The sequence below is a fragment of the Trachemys scripta genome, chromosome 5 (genome assembly GCF_013100865.1).
Source record: "Trachemys scripta elegans isolate TJP31775 chromosome 5, CAS_Tse_1.0, whole genome shotgun sequence".
Classification (NCBI taxonomy): domain Eukaryota; kingdom Metazoa; phylum Chordata; order Testudines; family Emydidae; genus Trachemys; species Trachemys scripta.
Genome location: NC_048302.1, coordinates 97,630,702 through 97,649,216, shown reverse-complemented (window position 1 = coordinate 97,649,216; position 18,515 = coordinate 97,630,702). Strand labels below are relative to the sequence as shown.

Sequence of the window (18,515 nt, the reverse complement as noted above, 5' to 3'; positions counted from 1 at the left end):
GGTTCCAAGTAGTAACAGACAGAACAAAGTAAGTCACCAAGCAAAATAAAATAAAATGCGCAAATCTATGTCTAATGAAACCGAATACAGATAATCTCATCCTCAGAGATGCTTCAGTAAGTGTTTTTTTTTTTCTCCCTCTCTCTCAGACTGGACACCTTCCAGGCCTGGGCACAATTCTTTCCCCTGGTAAAGCTCTTGTTCCAGCTCAGGTGGTAGCTAGGGGATTCTTCATGATGGCTCCTCTCTCCTCCTTTGTTCTGTTCCACTCCTTTATATATCTTTTGCATAAGGCGGGAACCCTTTGTCCCTCTGGGTTTCCACCCTCCACTCACTGGAAAAGCACCAGGTTAAAGATGGATTCCAGTTCAGGTGACATGATCACATGTCACTGCAAGACTTCATTACCCACTTGCCAGCACACACACATACAGGAAGACTCAGAGGTAAAACACAGCCATCTGCAGACAATTGTTCTGATTAATGGGAGTCATCAAGATTCCAAACCACCATTAATGGCCCGCACTTTGCATAATTACAATAGGCCCTCAGAGTTATATTTCATATTTCTAGTTTCAGATATAAGAGTGGTACATTTATACAAATAGAATGATCACACTCAGTAGATTTAAGCTTTGTAATGATACCTTACAAGAGACCTTTTGCATGAAGCGTATCCCAGTTACATTGTATTCACTTATTATCATATTTCTATAAAACCATATAGACTGCATAACGTCACAGCTTGTTTCAGGAACTTTATTGCATAAGAAGTCATTTATATGTTTTTAATGCTGGAAATGATAATTGCGCCACTGTGCAATGAAATGCAGTTTCCCAATCATATATGGTACTGGGGCAGGGGAGGATGGGTGAAGGAAAAGTATGAGCACACATTACACAGCCTTTTTTACATAGCACTATTGTTCATGGCTGTGTTCTAAGATTCCATATGCTTGAAGTTCAATAAGCAACAGTATGTGATTACAAAAAAAGAAAAGAAGGGGTCTTGTGTATCTCTGTTTCTATAAACAGGTGATTGGTAGGCATTTTATGCAAAAGAAGCTGTTGAGTTGATAACAGTCTGACCCAGTGTGGGGCAGTTCCCAAGTGGTGAATACCACATAACCAGCTCGGTGCCACCCACTCACTAGCTCCAGCATTGTGGGGTAGGGGACTGGATACAGAGTGTACGTCCATAGTGCCTCTGTGGGCCAATGATCCCCAGTTAGCAGAATGGCACCTGTGGACAGCTGGGCATAATTTAAAGCAGTTCTATGGTGTAAATCCACCTTTGCCTCTCCGGGCTCCTGTGCTGAGCTCAGCTTGACCGGGCCTGAGAATTGGGATATAGGTGTCTCCAAGACAGGCTTTCACGCTAAGGCAAACTTGAGGAGAAAAAAAGAGAGTATAGAGTAATTTAATTTGGGACACCTGTACATAGAGAGGAGATGAAAATGGGGGTGGAGGGAGAGAATGCTGTTCTAGGGATGCTCCAGTGGGGCTGGGCTCCACAGTTGGGAGCAATTCCTATCTCCCAAAGGGGTTTGATAAATAAATTAACAATGACAGGGACAGTATTAACTTGCACTGCGAAAAGTATCTTCAGATGGAAGAGCACAGGAGGCCCTGCAAAAGTAAATGGCACAGAACTGCATAAATAATGGGAGAGTCACAGGCTTTGGAGTCAGAACTTCCTGCTCTTTGTGTGGGAGGCAAATCTTGTAGACCTAGGCGAATAAATACCAAGGAACCCATGACGTCCAAGTAATGGAGTTTTCTTAACCCTGCCTGGGGAGAATCTGACCCCTAGTCATTTTTCACTCTTGTCCCTACTTCTTTTGGAGATTTGAGGATCTAAATAAATCTCTTACTTAAGTTTCATAATCTGTTTGTAAAAGATGACAATCAGTTTGTACTATGCCTTAGAGATGGTGGTGAACCCACATCTAGACAACTGAATATGTTGCAGTAGAATGGGGTGTGGCAATCTCTTCTTTGCTTTTGTGGTTTTAACCTTATTCCCAAACTTTTTGGTGCTTAATTAAATGCACTACCCTGTTTTTCCTTATTGCACTGTCTCACTGGCACTGGTGTCGGCCGTCTTCTTGCTTTACTGGTAATATTCTGAACAAAAGAAGCAACAGAGGGTCCTGTGGCACCTTTAAGACTAACAGAAGTATTGGAGCATAAGCTTTCGTGGGTGAATGCCCACTTCATCAACTTATGCTCCAATACTTCTGTTAGTCTTAAAGGTGCCACAGGACCCTCTGTTGCTTTTTACAGATTCAGACTAACATGGCTACCCCTCTGATACTTGACCAAAAGAAGTTATCCCTTTGCAACCTATTTTTAAAACTTTAGTCTTTTAGAAGAAAGTTTTGGTGGAGCTGTAGTTTAAGGATAACTTAATTTGGAAAATGAATTTGAACATGCAGCTGATGATAATCAGTTTTAGAACTGTGAAATTTTGAGAGAAGAGACTAAACTGGCCTGATAAAGAGCAGGTTTCCATAAAAATATTCAGTCTTGACTCATACTGTTCAATGTCAGCTTTTATACATAACAAAACACTAATGAAAAATGTAATTTTAGCTAACAGAAAATAGTGTTTAAAAGCAGACATCATAATATTTTTAAAAATAGTTTAAAAGATCAATGTTGGCCAAACACAAATAACAAACTACGTGCCCTATCCCATGGGCAGATCTGCGTAGGCAATCCCTTGTGTCTACACGGACTCAAGGGTCTTCTGGCTTGAAACAGATTGCAGGAGTGGGGCCCGCTGGAACAATTATTTTTTCTAGTGTCCGATACGACCCAATAAAAATAAAATACTTTTCATTTTCTCTTTGATGCTTTACAAGCTTATCTGGAACTTTGTGATTTTAATTCTCTCTGAGACAATTTGATATATGGAGTTAATGTTCATAACTGTGGGATCACAAGGCAGTATGAAGCTATTACAGGTATTTTTATTTATTTTTCTGTTTCAAAAATGGATTAGTAGGAAAAGCTGTAAGCATGTATTTTTTTAAAAAATGAAAAAAAAAAATCCTAATATCAAACGAAATGGACTACATTCCTGAAACGGCTCCAAATCCTCTCTATAATCAGCCCCACTCAAACAAAAGCCTGAGTGAACAGCCAGACCTTAACCTGTGCCCTCAAGGTCAGCAGATTTGGGCTCTGACTGACTAATGAGTTGAACACAAAAGCAAAGCTGAGGAGACATTTTATAAGTGCAGAAACTATTTATTATGAAAATACTTCAGCAGCATGACTTCACTTTGACGTAGAACAGAAGAAGAGTAATAAACCACATAATAAGAATCAATACTTTCCTTTGCCTGGTGAAGGTATGAGAGTCCTATGCTGCTGCTGCTTTGCACTCCATTAATTTCACTCTGCAGATGGGACTTCGGGAAATATTTTCCAAGAGAATGACTTCTGTGGCTGGACAAATATAGGCCACAGGCCAGCAACTGGATCTGCACAGGTGGAGCTCCAGGGTCCAGTCACATGGATCTGAGATTGGGACCATTAGGCCTATTTGGGCTTCATTATCCTAGAACTGGTCATGCCCCTTTGTCCCACCCATGACCTTCACACCCACTGGAGGACCCCACCCCCTGCCATACAGTGGGTTAAGCTGAATCTCTATATGTAGCTGGTTCAATGGCTTTCAGTTTCCAGGGATGTTATGCCATCATTTTTCAAGAGCACTAACGTCACACACAGATAATAAGCAAAACATTATTAAATATTGCAGTTCCTCTTATTGATGGTATCTTGTGTAATCTGTTGAGTTGTGCTGTAGAGCCTGTTATCCAGTACTGTGTACCATGTAATGAAAGACCTTCCTCTATTGTGCTTTCACAAGGAGGCAGAGTTAAAGGTAAAGTTCATAATTCAGTCAGTCCTGGATTTCTGTGTTGAATGTCCCACTCTTTGTGCAACATTGAGCACAAAAATAAGTGTTAAAGTTGGAGGTTAGTATTAGTGGGGCATTCAACACATGAATCTGGGATTAATTAAATTGTGGTGTTTCTTTGCAGTTTACCTTTTAGGCTACTATGTAAATCTTAACCCTAAGATTTTACTGCTGCAAATACTTAATACACATACTTAATGTTATCTGTGTGAATAGTTCCATTAAAGTCAACAGGACTACTTGCATGTATGAATGTCTACAGGATGGAGGTCTCAAACCTCAAACTTAACATTGCAGTCACAGTTTTTGTCTTATAATTGGCTTTTTCCATTAACAGTTTAGATGTTTGAGATGCTTTCATACGGGTTGGATCAGAGAGAATTATCCTAATTTATGTAATTGATTTTTTTATGTATGTTTCATTACATAATAGGATTTTTTTAACCAAAGAGGCAAAATTTCTTTAAAGATGGAATGGAAAATTTAAAATAGAATGCAATAGAGTATTCAGTAGAGTTTTACTGATTAATTAACATAGTTGGTTTAGCTTTGCTGATAGAAAAAACAGTCCAGGTTTATGCCTTTAATTAAAAATGCAAATGTCAGTGTAGCATCTGACTCAGAAGTTATAAAACACTAGGGTCTAAAGAAGAGCTTAGCATCATTTGTCATTTTTATCTCTCTGCCGACTATTAAAAACTGCCATAGTATACCTCTGCCAGTACAAACATCAGCAGCCTTTACAGAGACCTCTAATTGAAATCTAACTCTGAGGCATTTATAAAAGTTGCGTCAAGAACTCAGAGCCTCTTAAATTTGCCCTTCACCAAAATAGCTTCAACCCAATTTCTTATGAGACTGTAGTTTGGTGTTCCCAGCTGAGGCGGGGTGTATTTCAAAATGGCATGACTGTGGATGAAGATTTATTGAAATTAGGCCCTTTGATTTCCTCAGCAGAATTGGAATTTAGAAAAAAAAATAGTTTGTTTATTTCATGAGGCACAGCACAAAATCTTTCCCAGAAACATTTTGCCATGTAGTCAAGGCCTTAGAGAGTTCCTATAATAGCAGAATGTAAATTTCATTCTTCATATAAGTTTAGACATCCAGGGGATGGCTGATTATTTTTCCCACCTTCACCACAACAGTTAGTAACATCTTATGATGAAGTGTTCAAGTGCCACTTAGTGGCTATCCAAAGCAAATGAAAGATACTGTGATATTTGTAACACAACTTTCATGAAGGAGAGTTACTCAGGGTATGTCTACACTACAGGATTACTCTGAATTTACAGAATTCGATTTTTGGCAACCTATTGTATAAAGTGGAGTGCCTGCGGCCACACTAACCACATTAATTCAGCGGTGTGCATCCATATACCGAGGCTAGTGTCGACTTCCGTAGCATTGCACTGTGGGTAGCTATCCCATAGTTCCCGCAGTCTCTCCCGCCCATTGGAATTCTGGGTTGAGATCCCAATGCCTGATGGGGCAAAAAACATTGTCGCTGGTGGTTCTGGGTACAGCCTCACCCCCTCCCTCCATGAAAGCAACGGCAGACATCCGTTTCGCGCCTTTTTTCCTGGGTGAACACTGCAGACTCCATACCACGGCAAGCATGGAGCCCGCTCAGCTCAAGACAGCAGTCATGAACATTGTAAACATCTTGCGCATTATCGTGCAGTTTATGCTGAAACAGGACCTGAAAAAACAGGCAAGGAGGAGGCGGCGACAGCAGCGCGGTGACGAGAGTGATGAGGACATGGACACAGAATTCTCTCAAACCGCGGGCCCCAATGCTTTGGAGATCATGTTGTTAATGGGGCAGGTTGTAGCCGTGGAATGCTGATTCTGGGCCTGGGAAACAAGCACAGACTGGTGGGACCGCATAGTGTTGCAGATCTGGGACAATTCCCAGTGGCTGCAAAACTTTCGCATGCGTAAGGGCACTTTCATGGAACTTTGTGATTTGCTTTCCCCTGCCCTGAAGCATCAGAATTCCAAGATGAGAGCAGCCCTCACAGTTGAGAAGTGCGTGGCGATAGCCCTGTGGAAGCTTGCAATGCCAGACAGCTACCAGTCAGTTGGGAATCAATTTGGAGTGGGCAAATCTACTGTGGGGGCTGCTGTGATGCAAGTAGCTAAAGCAATCACTGAGCTGCTGCTACGAAAGGTAGTGACTCTGGGAAATGTGCAGGTCATAGTGGATGGCTTTGCTGCAATGGGATTCCCTAACTGTGGTGGGGCGATAGATGGAACCCATATCCCTATCTTGGCACCGGAGCACCAGGGCAGCCAGTACATAAGCCGCAAGAGGTACTTTTCAGTGGTGCTGCAAGCACTGGTGGATCACAAGGGACGTTTCACCAACATCAATGTGGGATGGCCGGGAAGGGTTCATGACGCTCGCGTCTTCAGGAACACTAATCTGTTTAAATGGCTGCAGCAAGGGATTTACTTCCCAGACCAGAAAATAACCATTGGGGATGTTGAAATGCCTATAGTTATCCTTGGGGACCCAGCCTACCCCTTAATGCCATGGCTCATGAAGCCATACACAGGTAGCCTGGGCAGTAGTCAGGAGCTGTTCAACTACAGGCTGAGCAAGTGCAGAATGTGCATTTGGATGTTTAAAGGGTCGCTGGTGCACGTTATTGACTTGCTCAGACCTCAGCCAAACCAATATTCCCATTGTTATTGCTGCTTGCTGTGTGCTGCACAATCTCTGTGAGAGTAAGGGGGAGACCTTTATGGCGGGGTGGGAGGCTGAGGCAAATTGCCTGGCCGTTGATTACGCGCAGCCAGACACCAGAGCGATTAGAAGAGCACACCAGGAAGCGCTGCACATCAGAGAAGTTTTGAAAACCAGTTTCATGACTGGCCAGGCTACGGTGGGAAAGTTCTATTTGTTTCTTCTTGATGAAAATCCGCCCCCTTGATTGACTCATTCTCTGTAAGCAACCCACCTTCCCCCTTCGATCACAGCTTGCTTTCAAAGGAAATAAAGTCACTATCGTTTAAAAATCATGTGTTCTTTATTAATTGATTATAAAAAGAGGGAGAGAACTGACAAGCTAACCCGGGTGGGGTTTGGGAGGAGGATAGGAGGGAAGGAAAAGGCCACTAAAAAGTTCAAAATAATGACAGCCTTTTGCTTGGGCTGGGGTGGAGTGGGAGGGTGCACGGAGCCTCCCCCCCTCCCCCCGTGTTCTTACACGTTTGGGTGAGGTGGCTATGGAACATGGTGAGGGGGGAGGGCGGTTATACAGGGGCTGCAGCAGCACTCTGTGATCCTGCTGCCATTCCTAAAACTCCATCAGATGCCGGAGCATGTCTGTTTACTCATGCAGCAGCCCCAGCGTTGCATCCTGCCTCCTCTGATCTTCCTGCCACCACCTCTCCTCTCGAGCGTCTCTCCTCTCCTCACTTTGGTCCCTCCTGTCCTCACGTTCACTGGTATCTTTCCTGTACTATGATACCGTGTCCTTCCACTCATTCAGATGAGCTCTTTTATTGCGGGTCGATTCCATGATTTTAGAGAACATTTCGTCTCGCGTCCGTTTTTTTTGCTGCCTTATCTGAGATAGCCTTCGGGACGGAGGAGGAGAGAGGCTTGAAAAATTCGCAGCTGTGGAAGAGAGGGAAAAAAGGGAGAGAAGTATTTAAAAAGATACATTTTGCAGAACAATGCTTATACTCTTTCATGGTGAACAACACTATTCACATTACATAGCACAGGTGATTTCGGTACAAGGTCGCATTTTGCATCTTAATATTGAGTGCCTGCAGCTTTGGTGTTAGAGATCACAGACGATGGTCCGGGCAACAGAATTGGGCTTGCATGCGGCCATGGTAAGCCATTGTCTTTCAGCTTCTGCAGCCTTCATAAAAGCAGCGCCCTCCTTTCCCACATACCAAGCAAAGCCTGTTGAGTGCTGCAGCTTTCCTGTTAATGTGCAGCAGCAGAAACCAAACTAACGCCCACCCCCATCCAATTCTCTGGGATGATCGTTTTACCCCTCCCCCCACCGCGTGGCTGGTATCGGGGAAGATCCCTGCTAGCCAAACGCGAAAAGCTCAGCGCCAATGCCCCCCCCCCGCTTGGCTAACTGCAGGGAAGGATTTCTTTTCAGCCACAGGCAAACAGCCCAGTAGGAACGGCTACCTCTGTCCCCTTAATTAAATTCCCATATTTCAACCAGGTTACCATGAACGATATCACTCTCCTGAGGATAACACAGTGAGATAAAGAATGGATGTTGCTTGAATGCCAGCAAACACCGGGACCATATGCTGCCAGTCATGCAATGATAACAGATTACTTGCTACTAGCATGGCATGGTCAAGTGTCCTACCATGGAGGATGGAATAAGGCTGCACTGCCCAGAAACCTTCTGCAAAGGCTTTTAGAGTACCTCCAGGAGAGCTTTATGGAGATGTCCCTGGAGGATTTCCGCTCTATCCCCAGACACATTAACAGACTTTTCCAGTAACTGTACTGGCCGTGAATGCATTCCAAGTCCTCAGGGCAAATTAATCATTAAAAAACGCTTGCTTTTAAACCATGTTTTATATTTACAAAGGTACACTCACCAGAGGTCCCTTCCATGGCTTCATGGTCTGGGATACTGCCTTGGGAGGGTACCTCATTCAGGCTGAGTAAAAGATTGTGGCTGTTGGGGAGAACAGAGTGCTGTGTGCTCTCCGCAAGCTCATCCTCCTCTTCCTCCTCCTCTTCCCCATCCGCAGAATCCTCAGGCATGGCTGAGATTACCGCCATCTCCGAATCCACGGTCAGAGGTGGGGTAGGGCAGCACCCTAGAATTGCATGCAGCTCAGTGTAGAAGTGGCATGTCTGCGGCTCTGCCCTGGGCCTTCTGTTTGCTTCTTTGGTTTTCTGGTAGGCTTGTCTGAGCTCCTTAACTTTTACGCGGCACTGTAGTGAGTCCCTATTGTGGCTTCTCTCCATCATGCCCTTGGAGATTTTTTCATATGTTTTGGCATTTCGTCTTTTGGAACGTAGTTCTGCTAACATGGACTCCTCTCCCCATATAGCGATCAGATCCAGTACCTCCCGTACGGTCCATGCTGGTGCTCTTTTTCGATTCTCAGACTGCATGGTTACCTGTGTTGATGAGCTCTGTGTGGTCACCTGTGCTTTCCACGCTGGGCAAACAGGAAATGAAATTCAAAAGTTCCCAGGGCTTTTCCTGTCTACCTGGCCAGTGCATCAGAGTTCAGATTGCTGTCCAGAGCGGTCACAATGGTGCACTGTGAGATAGCTCCCAGAGGCCAATACCGTCGAATTGCAGCCACACTAATCCTAGTTAGAAATGGCAATGTTGATTTCGGCACTACTCCCCTCATCGGGGAGGAGTACAGAAATTGATTTTAAGAGCCCTTTAGGTCGAAGTAAATGGCTTCGTTGTGTGGACGGGTGCAGGGTTAATTTGATTTAATTGCTGCTAAATTCGACCTAAACTCATAGTGTAGACCAGGCCTTTGTTCACTTTCTTACCACCAGAGGAATTTCTTGTCTTTAAGTTTAGAGCCTGATCCAAAACTCTTTGAAATCAGTGGCAAAATGCAGAATTCAGGTAAAGTGATGCCTCTGGGTTTGAAATACTAGCTTTCTAAGGGACAGCATTTTTCTAGGAAAATTGAGTTTATTTTTATCTGTTAAATAGATAAAACAAGGCATATGCTCAACAGTGATTGGTATCTGGCATCAGTTAATGTTCTGGAATGTCTCTGTTAGTTCCTTCTCCAGGATATCTGGTAGGCGCGAAAACATGTTAACTGTCAGAAACGCTTTAGGCTTGACGTAATACGCCCATATCCAGATACTAGGCTGTGAGGGCCAATTTTTGTCTTCTGGTAATCTGCAGTAGTAACTCAGATTTCAGCATGTAAAGGGGTTGATTCTCTCATTTTCAGAATAGAACAAAAGGAGAGAGACAGTCATAATTTGTTTCATCAGAAAAAAATAACTTTTGACTTGAATATATATTTTTAAATGTAAAAAGCTTTATACATGGAGCAGGCTGCCACATTATTAGGTGGTGATAATTAAGGAACTCCAAAATTTATTTAGATCGTGACTCATTTTATCTAATAATCTTATATTATTTTAATTATATGCCACCAATAATAATTAGCAATAACTATGAGGGTAAATTGATTGAGATCAATGCAATTTAAATCTGCAAATAGGAAAACTTGTTTAAATCATCAGTTTTAATTTTGTTTCGCATTTGTACATTTTAGTTATTTTTCTAAAGAAAGGTTGATTCTCACTAAGTGATGAACATTAAAACATGGTGTCATGGAGTGCACCTGTCACCGCTGGGCAGTTACCTCCTCCTAGTCAGTTTGGGGATTTTCTTGAGGTCAATGCCCCCATTTGTGGTTTGCACACCGTTGCTCTCGCTCTCCGTCTGACCCGCAGCCCCTTTCTCAGCCTCAGGAGCTGCCACGTCCTCTTCATGACTCAGCTCTCTCGCTGGGTTGCTCTGTGTTTCCCCCTTCTGGGGGATAGGGGAGGGGTATCACTGTGCAATAATCCAGACACTTCCTCAGTGGCGAGCGGGAGGGACCTGCGCCTGCCCACTACTCTGGGTCCCAACCCAGGGACCCTGTAAATAGCAACCTCTTTCTCTGCCTTTTCAACTTCCTTCAATGCTGCTATGATTCCCTGGGCCACTTCCCCACAGCACCAGCACCTTCTTCACTCTCACCTCAGGGCATTCAGCTACCCAGTCCTAGCAGCCAGTCAGGAACTCGCTCTCGCTCTTGCTCCCCTAGTCCCTGCCAGCAGCTGCTCTGTCCAAGGTACTCCTCATCAGGGACTCACCCTGTTCTGCACTGCAGCTCTTCTTATATGGGCCTGCTGGCCCTGGATTGGCTGCTTCCTGCAGCCCTTCTTTGATTGGCTGCACTCCACACAGCTTCTCTGTGCTGCTTGGAGGACTCACCCCAACTGCTCCTTTCTGGGGCATGGTATTGTAGGACCCCAGGGCTTCCACTCCTGTGTAGGGTGGACACCCTATGACACATGGTATTTGGTAATGAAATATAACTTTTACTCTAAATGTGGTGCTGCTGCTGTTTGTTTTGTTTTTGTTTGTTTCTGCTAACCAGGAGAATACACTATATCTATATACATTTATTTAAACAGTTATTTAGCTTAATTTACCTATATTCAGATTTTTAATTTTTATATTTTTATGTTAGAAAATGGTGAATGATGCATTTCTTATTTACTAGATGATGATTTTTTACCTGTGATTTGTGTCAAGTTGTATTTGAATGGAAATTCAAATTAAATTAAAATCAGCATTTACAATTTTTTTTATTAAACAACGCTACCTTAAAAGTGCTAAATACGTAAGAAAAAATATTTATCGAAGTTCATCAAACCATGTTTTGCACTTAACACTAACTGATTTATTAAACAAAGGAAATATTATTTGCAGCTAATGAACTGAACTGATTATTCTGGTCACCATGTCCTTCAATATTTTAGAACTAGTAGATCTCTCCCTCTCACACCTAGTTTTTATTCAGATTGGAAGAAGAAAACAAGCTTTTCTGCTTTTGCAACTCCCAATTGGTTTCTAAGCTTTGAATGAATTCATCATTGAACTGAACTAAAGTAAAACTAAAATTAAGAAGATGCTTCTTCTGCAGGTGCAGAGAGACTTACTGCTGTCAAAAGCTTGTTTAGCACTGCAACAAACTGGGTCCAGGAGATTAGCAATGCCTTTCACCGGCTTAGTGACTTTCTTTAAAACTTGGCAGCACATACACTGCTTTATATGTTTTTTGTTTGTGATTTGTGGTTTTTAATAGATTATAACAAATTTAGGCCTTGGCATAGGTTATCAATTTCATGTTTATTTCAAAATAGGTTTATTTAAATCAAAACAACACTTACATTTGTTAAAAAATGCTTTAAATTTTAAAAAAATATTACATTATTTAAAAAAAATATTTTTATCCATCCTGATAACTGTTGCTTAAATATTGCTGCCAAAATTATCTTTGCTTCTTATTAACCTGAGTGTGTCATTTCCCTCTTTTGATTCCTACACTGGGTCCTCCATAAATGCTATAAAAGACATTAAGAAAATACAAAAGAATGCCAGTTCATACTTTTAGAAATGATAAAGTATACAGAGATTAAGAAAATTTTTAGACATTAAATGGGTTTCTGTATTCAGTGGCCTCTGACACCATTTTAAATGAGAACTAAACCAATACTCCATCCTGGTGGTAAGTGACACCATGATACCAGACATGTATTTTTTGGGGTGAGACATAAAATCAAAGTATTGTCCATAATATGGGTAATTGTATTATGCTTGCAATTACAGTGGGATCTAGCATTTCTCTGTGTTCCAGCCTAAATTGCCATATAGTATTCTGCTTCAGAGGTGGCTGCATTTCCATGGTAGGTGGGCTGGTTTTTATTTTTAACGCACTTTAGGATTGTTTGAGATGAAAGGCACTGTAATCTCATGCCTGCATCTGTCTCTGCGCAGGTGACCCCTGCCCATGTCCTAAGCCCCGAGGAGTCACAGCACTCTGCATGAACACAGGGGGCTACCCACACGAAGCCAGTGGCAGGATCAGTGCTCAAATTATTAATGAGAAAAAGTATAACTATTTTATTTTATTTGTATTAAACAATCTGCCACATTTGAAATAATATTTTAGGTCTGATCCTGAAAACACTTACACATGGGCTTAACTGTGGTATCCACGCACATACCACTTGCATGTATGAAGTCATACACATGCATCAGTGTTTGCAGAATTGGGGCATTAGTTATTAAGTGTAAGGGATGATCTATTATGTAAAACACTTAAAGGAACCCATACTAAATGAATCAGCTTGGATTCATATAATTATAGGACAACAGATCAAGCTAGTTAAGGAGTCCATTGTTCTAACAGGAAAATGAAAGTGCAGTCAGCACATGTGGCAGAAGTATGCAGTTGTGTCTTACATTAAAATATGCTAAGGCCTTTGACGTGTTTAAGCTTGATCAAAAACATGGAAGATCACTGGGGACAAATCTCATTGCAACATTTTAACAGTCAGTTTTGTTTTATATTTAATTATTTTGCAATGTACTTTTAGAAAATGTTTCTTCTAGAAAGAATTTGCTAAGAATGAGAAGGTAAAGCATAATTGATGAAATTCTGGAATGTGTACTTTTTAATTAATAACATGTATTAATTGGAATGAAGAAAGGGGATTTTGGGGCGTGATAGTCATTGCTTGAATCTCATTTCTGAGCTTATACCAAATGTTTGTTGCTCTTGCTCTTAGCTAAAGACAGCATGTTATATACAGCATAAGAGTATAGAGTCCACACTGTTTGTCTAGGTACACTGCAGGGGTTAATAAAGTGGAGGAGGAAGAATGAGAAACAGGAGATGGAACATACATACAAGTAAACATTGCTTATTTAATTTCCTATTCCCAGTGTTTTTGAAGTAGAATACAATAAGTAACACCACAGTGCAACATAAAAATCATGGATAATTCTATCAAAAGATAAATACAATTATGTCTCATGCAAAATTATTGCACATATTGCAAGTTGACAGTAATGATTTGAATACAACATTACACAGGAAATGGCATCTCTGGGTATGCTGCAGCTTCTAATCAGATGAAGGCTGGCAGTGAAAAAGAATCACTAAGACTGAGGTTTGATTGGTCAGTATTGCTGAAGGTGCTTTTTAATTGGTTAAGATGCGGTAATTAGCCTATACAAGCCAGTCTGGAAAGAATTAGTTCTGTCCTGCTGAAGTTCTAGTGCTTGTTTTGTGAGAGGACTGGAGCAGTGAGGTCTGTGATATGAGGGCAACATTACAGAAATTAAGATTTCTACAGCTGGATTCTGGAAAAGAACAGGAAAACATGGTATTCATTTTTCCTTGTGTTACCTTTGCTTGCTTTGATGAAGTTAGCATTCATAAAAGATTCAGTGGGAAATGAGCTCTAGATTTCAGTGGGAGCAGGATGGAGCCCTTTCCGGTTAAAAAGAAGTTTTACATCCTGTGGGCCAGTTTCTCAGCAAATATAAGTTGCTTCATTGATTTTAGTGAATCCATGGTGATTTACACCCACTGAGCTCTAGCCCTGACTATGAGTTTTTACTGTTAGCTTCCTTTCCAGTGGAACTTCTATTTTAACTAAAAACAAAAAAAGTTAATAGCTATGTTTTTATTAGAAAATTAGTGTGTTTTGCTATTCTGTGGTTTGGTTTGTTCTGTTCAATAGTGTCATTTTCTTCAATTTATTAGTCAATGGCTGTTGTCTTAGAACACCCAAAATAAAGAGAAATTTCAATAGAACATATGGACTTCTTTTGAAGATTGTGACTCTTTACTCATCAGCATTATGAGGAAATTAAGGACCAATTCAAAATCAGGCATTTAAAAATATCTGCCGAGACATCATGTCTTGTAATTTATGATTATATGTTTCCCGTACCAAATTAGTTGATTTCAGTTTTATGTGTTTGCATGTGTTTAAAAGCAGTATCAATGATCAACTGGAAAACAAAGATTAAATTGATATTATTTCAAGCAATTAGTAAAACGTGTTTTTTAATGATAAAAAACTGTATGATTATGGCAAATATACCATGAATGCTGTCATAAGTAGATTTAAAAAGATACCACATTGTGCAGTACTGGGAGCATAACCTACTTTTAATAGTCTTCTAGAGTATTAAAATCTATCGTCTTGGGCCCCTGTTTCTGCAATGACTTACTCATGTGCTTAAGTGAATGGGACTACTCCCATGCTTAAAATTAATCACACGCATGTCTTTACAGGATCAAAGCCTTAGGCTGTAAAAGTATATGTGCAGAATTATTTTATTATGTACCATCTATGATTTATCTAATGTGATGTGCCATTTAATGTAAGTAGCTAGTCGTGGTTATTGATTATATAGCACACTGGAAAGCTATCATTGTATAGCTAAGAGTTTTGATTTAATCAATCAAATGAGATCTCATGTCCACTCCCTGCGTCCTTTGCCTCAACATTACTGGAAAAAGTATTTTCTTATAGTTTAATGAATACACCAGCTGAAATCCTTATTTAGTATATATAATATATATATAATATATATAATAAAATAGTTTTCCAGTGTTCAGAAATGCCCCTCTATAAAGGAATGAGATGTCTTCCCAAATCAAGTAGTTTCCTTCTAGCTAAATAATTCCCTTTAACAACATATTTCAAAATGAAGGGAAATTTTATTTTAATCCTTAAGAACTGTGATTCAAATTGAAAGTTGCTCCAATCACGTGTCTGTTTATTCAGAGTTTCAGTGGTTTGCAGTCCTTCCTCTTAAGAATTTTTGTACTCTCTTCCTGAAATGTCCTAAAGCTTTTTTTGGCCAAACTGTTCTCTTTCTTGATGACTAACCTAACTATAGTAATCGCCAGGGAACAGTTGAAGACTCCAAGAGAAAGGAAATATAACACTTGGGGGAGGAGGGGGAGAGGAAAGGGAGAGAAAAGAGTAGGAACTCAGATGATGTGAATGAAACTCTTTCATTGTAACTTTAGTGTTAGACATGGTTAATCTGTATTTAATTGTCTTATTCCTAATATCCCATCATCAAAGGAATTCAACCACTAAACATCATTAAATCAATTATATTCCACTGCCACTGGTATGTCTATTTGATTGTTATGCTCTGCTTGAATTAGATGCTGTGAGTGAACATGAACTACAAACATTGAAATTAGATCTTCAGCCTTATTGGAAGTTTCTAAGTTTAAATAATCGTGGGAATTCATTGCTCCGGGAGGCTTGGAGCTGCTGGGTTTTTTGCTTTTTCCAAACCTGAAAGGCTGGTTACTGGTTTTGAATCCCTGTACTGTTGCCGGTCAGCACCCTCTACGGGCAGGCCTGCAGAATTGTATTGATGCTGCTCCCAAGGCTTCTTGCTTCTGTACTCAGAGGCAAAAGTTTCCTAAGCAGCTGAGACCTCCTTTCCTCAGGATTTTTTTGCTGCCTCCTTTTCCCTCCGGCTTGGTCTACGGTAGATGTTTTAAGGAAGGCTGGAGATTGCCAGATGATAGCATGTTTCGCACTGCATGATACCAGCTTCCCCACCCAACCCCTCAGTTTCTACAGCTCTGTTTTGGTGGCTTCTCCTTAGCTGTTTGCCAGTGTCCCTAAGACTCTTGACAGAAGGGCCATAAATCCACCCCTCAAAACCAGCAAAAAGACCTCTTATGCCGATTCCCTGGCACATAGTATTCACCCTAGTCCTTGGCTGATGAAGGAAGTTTTCCTCCCTCTCTGAGCATTCTGAATCAGATGATTAGCGCTACCTGTTCCCTGGCAAACAGGGAGAGGCTTTCGTTGAACTCATTCACTGTATTTGAACCTGCAACCCCACTTCCCCCTTCACCTAGAACACACTTAGAATGAGGCTGAGAAAAGGCAGATCTGCTTTCCCCTCACTAGTATATTGTTCAGTGCTGTGTGGCCAACCCTGACAAAAAGAGGTCCATCTCAGGAAAATTCTTATGACCACCATAGCTAATCTTCCTTCTTACTGTTTTTTAATTTTTTAATTTGCTTTTTTTTTTCTTGACCCAACCAATGCTTTTCTAATGTCTACTGCTGCATTCAGTATTGTATGCTTATCAGCATTGTTCTACTATGCAGCAAATTCTGATAAGGGAAGCAGACTATTTGAATTCCCTCTTATAGAAATGTTACGTTTTGTTTAATTCATTTTAAGGTACAATAGTAGCCATCCCCCATTAGCACTTGACTAATGTATTTTCGCTTAGACAAAGGGCTAACTGGATGACAGTATTTTTGGTCCCTCTCTCTAGTAGGTGGAGGCAGATCTTGTGTGGCTGGATCGTTTAGGTTAGGAAGCCATCTTTGTCTGTGTTTAGTCATTTTCTTTTTCTTGTTCTTGACAACAAATTAGCCCAAATTAAAAACAAAAGAACAAAAAATGGTCTTTTCTCATATATTTTTTGAAGAGCTGGCCCGCAGTTCTAGTTTGACCCAGGTCCTTGGAGGCTGGGCTACACAGGAGAGGAAAGCCTGTCTTTCTCTCTGCCTGCAGTAGCTCCATGTGAATGGTTTTGCTAGTCCCGCTTGGCTTTCTCAAATCCATATACACACCTTTTACCTTCACAGAGGGAAGTCTCAGATCTGCAGAAGACAAGTGGTGATAACAGATCCACTTAGAGCCCTCCCTTCCCTTGAGGAAGCAGTCACTTAGGTCTGTGTTGGAGCCAGCATGAGAGTTCTGTTAGCTGTGTGTATACAAGAGGGAAGAAGTGCCATGGTTGAAAAGAAGACATTCATATCAGCTCCATATGTGTGTGTGTGGAAGCTCTCTGCAGGACAGCATCACAAGTTCACTTTGGCTATCTGATGCAGTGTCTGAATGCTCCTCTACCAGTCAGCATTCCACAGAAGTAAAAGGGCCACTTGGGGCACCAGGGATGGAGATAACATTTATTTTTTTCCGTATTGCTGAGAAAATCCCAAACTAAGCCCGGTAAGCCAGCCAGTATTTTTTAAAATTAATTTTAATTGATTTTCTTTTTAAAGAAATGGACAATAACAAGTCCAAAAGTGAAAATGACTTACAGCAGCTTGTGAATGTTCCCAAATACCTTCTTTTCATGAGATCGCCAATAGAATTATGCAATTTTACAGCTTGTCAAAGCTGCACAAGTACAAGGCAATACTATGCAGAACACATGAGTGCGGGGGTTACAGTAATAAAATGGGAGAAGAGAGATGAAGGGGGAGGGAAACGGAGGGTGTAGGTAGGTGGAATGGAGGTCTGGCATTCTTCAAGCAGTCTCAACATTTTTTTATTCAAGGATGTCAAGAAATGGGGTGCAATTATCAATCAGTGAATTCATGTAAGAAATTTCTTTCAGCCAGCCTTCTTAAGGGAGAGTGACACCATAAGAACTTTTTTCATTTCCTTTCCCTGTTGCTCTCTGCTGGGGAAAAAAAGTTATACCTGCTTGGGCCAATGGAGGAGAACTTCAAGAAACATATTGAACCATAAAGGTGAAAGTGGGGGTGTTCATAAAAGTAGGGGTGAATAACTGAATGCACCACTAGGGGAAAAATTCCAAAAAGAAATGGATTGAACTAGGCCCTCCTGCTGTAAAGGCACCACTGAGCAAACATCTAGTCTTGGCACCATGACAGCAAAAATCAAATCTGTGGCAGAACTTGGACTTCAACGCCTAATTTTCTGAATCCAAATCCAAAGGATCCTCAGAGCCCTTTACAAAGCCATGTAAACATTACTATTACAATTCACAGATTTGGAAGCTGATGTAGAGAGTGATGTTAAGTGGCTGGCTCAGGATCACACATCGAGTCAGTTCCAGTCGGGTCTCCTGACCTACAACATCATCTAATGGAAACTGGAAGGATATGAGTATTGTTTGTTTAAAACTGTAACTGCAGCAGGAATCTAGCCAGGAAGGGACAGCTGGGAAAGCTTCTGTATAGATAGAAGATCTACCGTGAAGCAGGGAGAGA

General features: G+C 41.2%; 1 protein-coding gene across 9 annotated transcripts in view; it reads left to right on the top strand.

The window, feature by feature from the left end:
- Positions 1-18,515, top strand: part of TBC1D1 (TBC1 domain family member 1) — a 184,555-nt gene that overhangs the window by 34,845 nt on the left and 131,195 nt on the right. The window contains exon 1 of one of the 9 annotated variants that reach the window (XM_034770852.1): positions 13,758-13,871. The exons of the other annotated variants lie outside the window; for them this stretch is intronic. Within the exon in view, the coding sequence (XP_034626743.1) occupies positions 13,806-13,871 (66 nt within the window). The 5' untranslated portion in view covers positions 13,758-13,805. Of the gene's footprint in view, positions 1-13,757; positions 13,872-18,515 lie in introns of those variants that run through there. 9 annotated transcript variants of the gene reach the window in all.